This window comes from Physella acuta, unplaced genomic scaffold (assembly GCF_028476545.2).
Source record: "Physella acuta isolate Inbredline_101_S28 unplaced genomic scaffold, ASM2847654v3 ptg000239l, whole genome shotgun sequence".
NCBI classification, from domain to species: Eukaryota; Metazoa; Mollusca; class Gastropoda; family Physidae; genus Physella; species Physella acuta.
This window is the reverse complement of record NW_026731758.1, coordinates 570,443-580,631: the sequence shown is the minus strand read 5'-3', so window position 1 is coordinate 580,631 and position 10,189 is coordinate 570,443. Positions and strand designations below refer to the sequence as shown.

The 10,189-nt window shown below is 39.7% G+C and overlaps 1 protein-coding gene across 1 annotated transcript; it reads left to right on the top strand.

Annotated features, from left to right (window-relative positions):
- Positions 1–536: 536 nt before the first annotated feature.
- On the top strand, positions 537–5,685 carry LOC131938248 (beta-N-acetyl-D-glucosaminide beta-1,4-N-acetylglucosaminyl-transferase; the record flags this gene model as incomplete). Its single annotated transcript, XM_059296179.1, is given in 6 exon segments — positions 537–739; positions 2,237–2,427; positions 3,420–3,542; positions 3,926–4,030; positions 4,601–4,739; positions 5,332–5,685. Coding segments are annotated over 6 exon segments (839 nt in total), but the record flags the coding sequence as incomplete, so codon positions are not given.
- Between the last annotated feature and the right edge of the window lie 4,504 nt (positions 5,686–10,189).

The window sequence follows — 10,189 nt, the reverse complement described above, 5'->3', positions numbered from 1 at the left end:
TGAAAGTTTTGTTAGTTGTAAACATTGAAAAAAAAAGAACAAAACAAATGCAAACAAGTGTTAGATAGATGCTGACATTCAACTGGTATTTATTGATACACAAACTTGTTACATTGACACAATGCAGTGGGCCGATTGACATAGTAAGTTGGCAACAGATTGAAAACATATTCACACCATTGTATCGATGACTGGTCAGTTTTAACGTTTTAAAATATTTAACTTTACTTTATTCATTGCTTCACACTGCCAACCGTTAATATTTAACTTTACTTAAAAAAAAACGCCTAAATCTGACGACCGTTAATATTTAAAACATTGTTTCTTCCAGACTCCGGGGGGGGGGGGGGGGGAAGGGTGGCGGACAACAATTCCGGGGGGCCGGACACTGTCAAAAGTATATATTTTCTATATAAATTCCCTTTCGTTCGGGTAGTGCCCCTCCCCCCCCCTCCCCTGAAGAGATGCCCGGAAGAAACTTTGATATAACATCACTTTAACTTTCTTTCAGTGAACGCTTCAACCTGCCGACCTCGCCTTCGCCCTGAGAGAGCTTATAGCCATGTACCCACATATGCTGTCTGGCGGCCATTTTGTCCCCAACTGCGTCCCCCGCCGAGAAACCGCCATCTTGATACCGTTCCGGAACCGCTGCCCCCACCTCAATCAGCTACTTCCGGTGCTCATTCCAATGCTGATGCGGCAGAATATTGATTTCACATTATTTATCATTGAACAGGTAGGGCTCATTTTAAATTTCATTTATTTTTTACTTTCTCGAATACGAAGTATAGAGGAAGTATTGTAATCGTGCAAAAAATCGAAATCGAGAATTTCACAAATCTCGACGTTATATATGTATATATTATATATTATATATATATAGATAAATAATATATTATATATATATATATATATATATATATATATATATATATATATAATTATATATATATATATATATATTATTTACTAATATATATATTATATAGATATATATATATATATATATATATATATATATAGATATATATTATATATAATTATATATATATATATTTATATATATATATATTAATATATAAATATATATATATATATATAATATATATAATATATATATATATATATATATATATATATATATATATATATATATATATACATATATATATATACATATATATATATATATATATATATATATATATATATATATATATATATAATATATATATATATATATATAATATATATATATATATATATATATATATATATATATATATATATATATATATGAAAGTGGCACGAAGCAGAATATATAGTGATAGGGCATAATAAACATATAGGCCTATGTATAGATTTTTCAAACCGCCATATTTTCTGTAATTTACCAGTGGTCATTGATTTGTGTTCAAATTCTAAAAATTAAAGGTTAGGTTAACGATAAAGAATTTATGTAGCTAAAAGTTGTTTTTGTTTTTGTTTTTTTATCATATTATGCCAGGTGCTTCTGTATGTGTAGAGGGGAGGGTGGGGAAGAGAAGTGTATCTTTCACACTTTTTCTCTGGGGTACTTGAAATTTTTGGAAGGGTGGGGGGAGGGAGCGGTAGAAATATTCCCCATAGAGATGCTTAGTGGGGGGGGGGGGGGAGTGGGAGGGGGACGACGACTGGTCAAACTGGTCACGTGACCTTCTCGACATGAAACAAAAGCGATCTAGCGTGGAGGTACAGGTCCTGCAAGAACATTGTGACAGGGCCCTAAACACGACCCCCCCCACCAACTCTCGTATTTATTTACCACCATTGGTCTCCAGTGAATTCTTCACATCCCTTATATTTCTATAGTTTTCCTGACAACCGAATACTTCACTCCCGTTCGCCGTCTCTAACATGGCTCTTGTGAAACTTGTCCTCCACTCTACTTCCTTTGACTGCATCAATCCCCTTCTCTACAATAGTGGTCTCCCCTTTGTCCGAAAAACTCCTCATCTCTATTCTACTGATCTCTGCCCATAACTACCCACCTCTATTGAACTGATCTCTGCCCATAACTATCCACCCCTCTATTCTACTGATCTCCCCTTGTCTACATAACTACCCATCTCTATTCTACTGCTCTCCCCTTGTCTACATAACTACCCGCCTCTATTCTACTGATCTACATAACTATCAGCCCCTATTCTACTATCCTCCCATAACCTCAACCCCCCCCCCCCCACCGCCCCAGGTGTCTGACGGAAAGTTCAACAAAGGTCTGATGTACAACGCCGGCTACCTGGAGGCGCTAAAGCTGGACACCTACGGCTGTTTCATCCTGCATGACGTCGACATGATCCCCCTGGACGACAGGAACCTGTACAGGTGCCTGCAGGCAGGTCCAGTCCATTTCTCGCCCTCCATCAGCAAATATGGCTTCAGGTAAAGACTCGGGCTAGCTGTGTGTGTCTGTGTGTGTACATAGATGTAAATATGGCTTCAGGTAAAGGCTGAACTTTTAATAGAGTATTCAAATCGACAGACTTAAAAAAAAGTATTTAGTATTAAAATCATTTGTCACATCAAAATCGATTTCATTAAACACATTTTTTTTGCTGAAAAAAAAATTCAAAATCATTATCCTGAAAAAAGTAGCAAAAGGTAAATAATCCAGAAATACTTATTTCGAAATGAATTTTAACACAGTTGTCTTTCTTTATCTATATTAATCACTCTGATTTTAAAAATGTTAATGCAACAGGTTAAGAGAATCCACTTTAAGTTTTAAGCTGATATAATTTGTGGTTTAATTATGACTTTCGCCTAGAGCACTTAATTAGGGAGATACTTCTAATCTGGTTAAATATTCATCTCCTATACAGGTAAAACATATCCAACTTAGTTTGAATAATGGGAAAAATAAAACATTGAACATTATCTTGTATAAGGAAACACAAACCTATTTTAACAATTTCATTTGTTACTTTGATGATTACACCGAGATGAGATTTGTTTTCTTGGCTACAATACATGTGTTAAAGGCTGTACTATCTTTTAGAAATATTTTTACCTACAGTTCCACATAACATAGTGACGACTGGCAGTCTATGTCCTCTATATAGGTTTCTCATGATTTGTTTTCCAAATTTTTTGTGGTGGGCAGAATATTCACATGGTATTTGGTTTCACATTTTTGTTATTATGTGGGGGTATTCAGTGGATAAGTTGGATAAGCATTGAACACCATATACACATAATTTAAGTATGTAAGACAAGCATTGAACAATATGTACACATTAATTAAGTCTTTAAGACAAGCTTTGATATGTACACGTTATTTAAGTCAGAAAGACAAGCATTTAACAATAAGTACACATTATTTAAAAGTCTGTAAGACAAGCATTGAACACATCGTTTACTTTTTATCTCCATAGAAACCTGTACGGGTCAATATTTGGGGGCGTGGTCGCCTTCACCAGACGTCACTTCCGTCAAGTCAACGGTTTCTCTAACATCTACTTTGGGTGGGGCGCGGAGGACGATGACCTCAGGGAAAGGTGAGTCGCCGAGGATGTATGTGTGTATGTGGGTGTGTGTGTATTTGTGTATGTGTGTGTAGGTGTATGTGTGTATGTGTGTATAGGTGTATGTGTGTATGTGTGTATGTGTGTATGTGTGTATGTGTGTATGTGTGTATGTGTGTATGTGTGTATGTGTGTATGTGTGTATGTGTGTATGTGTCTATGTGTGTATGTGTGTATGTGTGTATGTGGGTGTGTGGGTGTGTGGGTATATGTGGATAAACAAGAAGTGCTTCATACAGTGAATGGTTCTGACATGTGGGCACAAGATGTCAGATGACATAGTTTGGCACCAGATGTCAGATGACATAGCAGACCACAACACGATGCCATGTGTATATGACCTGTATACTCCCCAGAGCAGTGAAGAAAAATCTGCCCTTACACCGGAAGAACACGACGGTGGGCGTGTACCATATGCCATCACACGGGGTGGACAAGGGCTGGGAGGTCAACAGTGCCAGGTGATACACACTTTCTGTGGGGGTGAGGTGGGTGGGGTGGGGTGGGGGGGTGAGTGAGGGGTCGGGTGGGGGGGTGAGTGAGGGGTTGGGTGGGGGGTGAGTGAGGGGCACATACACACACGGCGTGGACAAGGGCTGGGAGATTAACAGCGCCAGGTGATTCACACTTTCTGTGTGGGGGTGGGGTGGGGTGGAGGGGGTGAGTGAGGGGTCGGGTGGGGGGGGTGAGTGAGGGGTTGGGTGGGGGGTGAGTGAGGGGCACATACACACACGGCGTGGACAAGGGCTGGGAGATTAACAGCGCCAGGTGATTCACACTTTCTGTGTGTGTTTGTGTGTGTGTGTGTGGGGGGGGGGGTGAATGAGGGGGTTTGGGTGAGTGGGGGCAGAAATACACACACATGCACTTTCACGTCACCACATACACATAAACATTCCATTAAAATACAAATATTCGCATGCGCATAGACACACATACATACAAACGTCAAACGTATATATATATATATATATATATATATATATATATATATATATATATATATATATATATATATATCGTCTGTACAGGCGGTTGAGCCTAGGCATGACCAAGGCGAGGCAACATCTTGACGGTCTGAACTCCGCCATATACAACGTGACTAAGGTCACAAAGTTTCATCTTTTTACCTGGATTAGCGTCAGCTTCAGTGAGGAGAAGGTCTTAGCGGTAGGGCTGTCTTCTTGTGGTAGTCATCTAGACAGGGCTGTCTTCTTGTGGTAGTAATCTAGGCAGGGCTGTTTTCTTGTGGCAGTTAGTTGTTTTGAGAGGGGCATCTAGGGTTAGATCTTTAGACAATATGTAAGATGGGGTTGGGTCTCTATCTGTTGGTTATATTAATCACAAAGGAAGTTTATTGTTTGTTGTTTTAAATATAATTTTAATTAGTTAAATATTGACACAAATGTCGTGTATTTAGACAGTGTCACACTGCTGAGACAAATGTCGTGTATTTAGTCATTGCCAGACTACTGACACAAAGTTCGTGTATTTAGACAGTGCCAGAGTACTGACACAAAGTTCGTGTATTTAGACAGTGCCAGAGTACTGACACAAAGTTCGTGTATTTAGACAGTGCCAGAGTACTGACACAAAGTTCGTGTATTTAGACAGTGCCAGAGTACTGACACAAAGTTCGTGTATTTAGACAGTGTCATCCTATTGACACAAATGTCGTATATGTAGACAGTGCTACACTACTGAGACAAATGTCGTGTATTTAGACAGTGTCATCCTATTGACACAATTGTTGTGTATTTAGACAGTGCCAGATTATCTACAACGAGGGGAGAAAGAAGCTTACACACAAGAACAGTCGCCGTTTATAGTCGTCGACTGACATTAGTCACTGTCATCGATTGACATCTGTCGCTGTCATCAACTGACACATGTCGCTGTCATGGACTGATAGCTATCGCAGTCAAATGTTAAAGTCATCTAACGTGTTTTATGTGACAGCTGACACATACAGGTGTCACAAATGTGATCAACTGACACCTGTCAATGTCACAAACTAAAAGGTCTTGTAGGCGAACAAATGGATGCAAGTCAAGAAATATTTCCATGTCAAATAAATTGTGTGATAATAAACTTTGTGAAATAAATGGTGTGAAACATTGTAAAAACATCGTAAAAATGTGTTTGTCAGTGTATTGGAGAGCTAAAAAAAGGTGTATGGAATTAGCCCAATATTGCTTTACTTTAAAATGACGTAATATTTCTTGTAAGGGGGTGGGCAATTTTGTCCTTTGATAAAATGCTTATTTTGTTAACACTTTAGATACTTGGGTTTTGTATCCTTTGATAAAAAGCTTATTTTGTCAACACTTTAGAATACTTGGGTTTTTGGGAATGGACAAGCATACGTGCAAGTAGATCGTAAATAAACTTCCCACTTGTGTCATGAATGGCCAACAGAAATAGGGCCAGCCGTAGACCGTAAAGGGGGGGGGGGGTGGCCACAAAACGGCTTCATAATTAAATAATGTCTAGAAAAACTATACCCAAATCCATGATCGTGGTAACGAATGCCTCTTTCATGTCCCACCAAAACTAATGAGTAGCTGGGATTACCTCCCATCTCATTCCCCTGTTAGATGTATTGGTGGGCTCATATCAGAGAGTACGTTTTACCCATCCTAATTTTATAGCCAGGGTTTCTTTCTGACATTTTTCTCTGTCAAAAACGCGGAGGGGAAGGGTGGGCTTGAAACCATAGGGGTGGGGGGGGGGCACTTAAAATTTCAGTGGGAGGGGGGGAGGCAGGGGTAGTATATAACTTGTGTATATAACTATGTATTTTTCTATTTAATCCAGGGCGGAATGGGCTGTGGGAGGTGGGGATAGAAACAGGGTCACCGAGTGTACTGGCCCACACGGGGTCAGAGTGCAGTGGCCCACACGGGGTCAGAGTGCAGTGGCCCACACGGGGTCAGAGTGCAGTGGACTCTACCCTACTCAATATGGTTAACTGCATAGTCCCCAGAGGCAACCATTTACGTCATGGTTTACTCTTAATAATTTTTTAAATGGTTCTGTTGGGTGCTGGTGTTCTTGTTGGTTCTTGTTATATTTTATAACCGGAGATGTGATTGTTCAATTTACCACTGGTCACTGTATGCTTGACAATGCTAGTTCATTACACAGTACATATTTGTTATTATTACAGCTTTTTACCGAATAAGCAAGTAATTATTTGCTTTAAGCTTTACTTCCTTCATTTTGTTTCCATTTTAAGCATCTATCTCTTTCAAGATTGTTAGCACAACAAAAGTCCAAGAATAAGTAATTTAAATTTCAAAATATTAATTTTTTTCAATACCAAATTTGCATAAAATGTGATATAAATATGTGATATAACCATTAATGAAAACGTTTTAGTTTTAAAAAACCTGTTGTATTCCATATTAACTTTGATACCCAAATTGTTTGACCTTAGGGCAAATATTACAACACAGAATCTTACTAGCCTAGCTCTCACAGTTATACGTGTATGGATAAACCCTAATGTGCTATACGTGTAGTTAGAAGCGCCAAGGCACAGGTTAACAGAGTGGTGTTTGTTGTGGTGAAACTCAGGAGCAGTAACTATTGATAATGTTGTGGTGATAATTTTACTTGAGTTATTCTCCCTTATGAGAAGAACCTGCAAAGGTAAAACAACATAGACACAGAAAATATACAACAGTGGAGACTACCATCGCAACATTACCTTTCTTCTTCTTCTTCGTTCTTAATTATTAGTGTTGAAGGGGATCGAGATTTATCTGCCAGTGGGTTTGAACTCGAGACTTTGTTCGAATTTATCAACCATGAGCTTTTTGCCGACTCGACCACGCCTCCAACACAATTAAGCGTTACGTGTCAACTGGTTATGCGCCATAGAGGCCATTGACTCCGATTTCAGCCTGCTTTTCTTTTTGGATTTGCTTCCATAGCCTTTGTCCAACCAAGAACAAACTGCAAGGCAGCAGTTGTTTAAATTTGGAGTTCTCTCTCCTAGAAGAGTGGCTGTCCCCAGCTAACGAGCCTCATCTGCCCGAGGGTTCGAACTCGAGACTTTTCGGTTTAGCAACCATGAGCTTTTACCGACTCGACCACGCCGACCCCGCAACATTACCGAAAACAGTGTTTCTTCCTGACTGTTTTCTCCGGGAGGGGGGGGGGGGGGCTTTTGAAATTTTCGACGGGGGGGGGGGGGGCGGACACTAGAAAAAGTTTGTTTAGTATATAAAATCCGTCTCGTTCGGGCGATAGGCTTCCCCCCCCCCCCCCCCCCCCCCCCCCGAAGAGTTGCCTGGAAGAAACTCTGACCTAAACTAAATAAGATTATTTTAATATCTTAGCTTCATCGCATTAAAAATCTTGTTATACACTTTCCATACCCATTTTACCTCGTGTTTCCCAACTGTTAGTATATTAAGTCACCCCCCCCCCCTGCCTGGTGTACCACCCTATCCCCCCCTCCCCCTGTCCTCTGCTTCCCCCTGGCAGTCTGCGAAAGACGATCCGTACCATTGATTTCATCCAACCATGTCGCCTTGCTGCATTAAACATGACAGCGATAAAACATTGGATCTTGTCACGTGTCTAGATATAATGTAGGGTTTTCCATTGACAATGCTTAGCAGAGACGTCGCGAGTCGAGGGGGGGGGGGGGGGGGGCTGGTGTATACCGTAACGGGTGACACCATTGTAATAACTTACCTGTCAATCCATGTACTGGGGGTGGAGGTGTATTATATATATATATATATATATATATATATATATAAATTCATATATATATATATGCCTATGTATAGATTTGTTTTCGCGGGGGAGGGGTGACACCATTAGTTTCCGTACCGGGTGACACCCGACCTAGCGACGCCACTGATGCTTAGGAAATCTTCCAAGGACGGATTACCTTAATGACTGTTTTGAGGGCCTCTTCATTAACCCTAAACCAGTGTTTCTTCCAGACTTTTTTCTCCGGGGGGGCACTTGAAATCTTCGGGGGGGCGGTAAACTTTCTTCGGGGGGGCGGACACTGTTAAAAGTATATATTTTCTATATAAATGATATAAATTTCATTTCGTTCGGGGGGGCGGTAAAAAATTTTCGGGGGGGCTTTGCCCCCCCGAAGAGATGCCTGGAAGAAACTCTGCCCTAAACTCGCAACTAACCAGTTCGTTAGACACCAGTAAGTGGTTTATTTAAGCCTAACGATAACCTACGCCCCTAACCCCCGTCACTAGATTCAACACAGGCACTGTAGTCTAGATGTAAGCCTAACGATAACCTACGCCCCTAACCCACAGCCCCACCACTAGATTCAACACCGGCACTCTAGTCTAGATGTAAGCCTAACGATAGGAATCTCAGGTGTCTGAACTTAACAGTCGACTAACCATGAAGGTCAAGGTTGATTACATCACGGCTTCCGGTACTGTACTGAAGTATTTAAGATTCAGCCTTGTCTTTTAGAGGCCTTACATGTGCTCAGGTATTATCCACGATTCTCGAGTTTGTGATTAGCCAGGATTCTTTATAAGTTGTACACGTTTTGTTCTATGAATTCTATTGTTAGCCAGGATTCTTTGTAAGTTGAACACGTTTTGTTCTATCAATTTTATTGTTTCAAATGGCCAGATTTTGTTTTAATTTTTCTTGTGGGTTGTGTGTGTGTATGTATGTGTGTTTTTGTGTGTGTATGTATGCGTGTGTATGTGTGTGTGTTTGCATGGCTGAAGAAGCTAGGAGTCACACTTTTTTATAAAGCAGAAACGGGGTATCACGGCTTAATGATGATGACGTCACAAGGTGAAAATTAAGCAAACGACTGCTAGTACTTAAGTACGACGTTCTAAAGTTAAAAGTGGTTAGAATAGATTTTGTTGAATTATCACCCTCATGTCCGAAAGGTTTTTTTTTTACTTTAGCATTAATGACCATTTCGTATAAATCAATATATTTTTGGTAAAATATTCTTGAATTTTGAATTCTGATTGATTTCTTTTCTACTTTATTTGAGGTTTCAACGAGATTTAGAGAACAAACAATTGAATTAAGTTTGTTGGAAGAATTTTTTAGGTCATGCAACTTCATGCTAAAAGTAGTACAACAGCCTTTTACTATTCATCTGTTTATAAATTATGTTTGTATGTTTGTGTATGTATGTATATCAGTGTGTGTATAATGTGAGTGTACCACTGTGTATATGTGTTCGTATGTGCATATGTACATGTATGTAGGTATGTGTGTGTGTGTGTGTGTTTGTGTAGTATTCGAAAAAATCATTGTTCTGTTGATTCAATGAACTAGTGGTGGCATGTTTTATTGATCCCATGAACTAGTGGTGGCATGTTTTATTGATCCCATGAACTAGTGGTGGCATGTTTTATTGATCCCATGAACTAGTGGTGGCATGTTTTATTGATCCCATGAACTAGTGGTGGCATGTTTTATTGATCCCATGAACTAGTGGTGGCATGTTTTATTGATCCCATGAACTAGTGGTGGCATGTTTTATTGATCCCATGAACTAGTGGTGACATGTGTTGATCCCATGAACTAGTGGTGGCATGTTTTATTGATCCCATGAACTAGTAGTGACATGTCATGTTGTGTTGATCCCA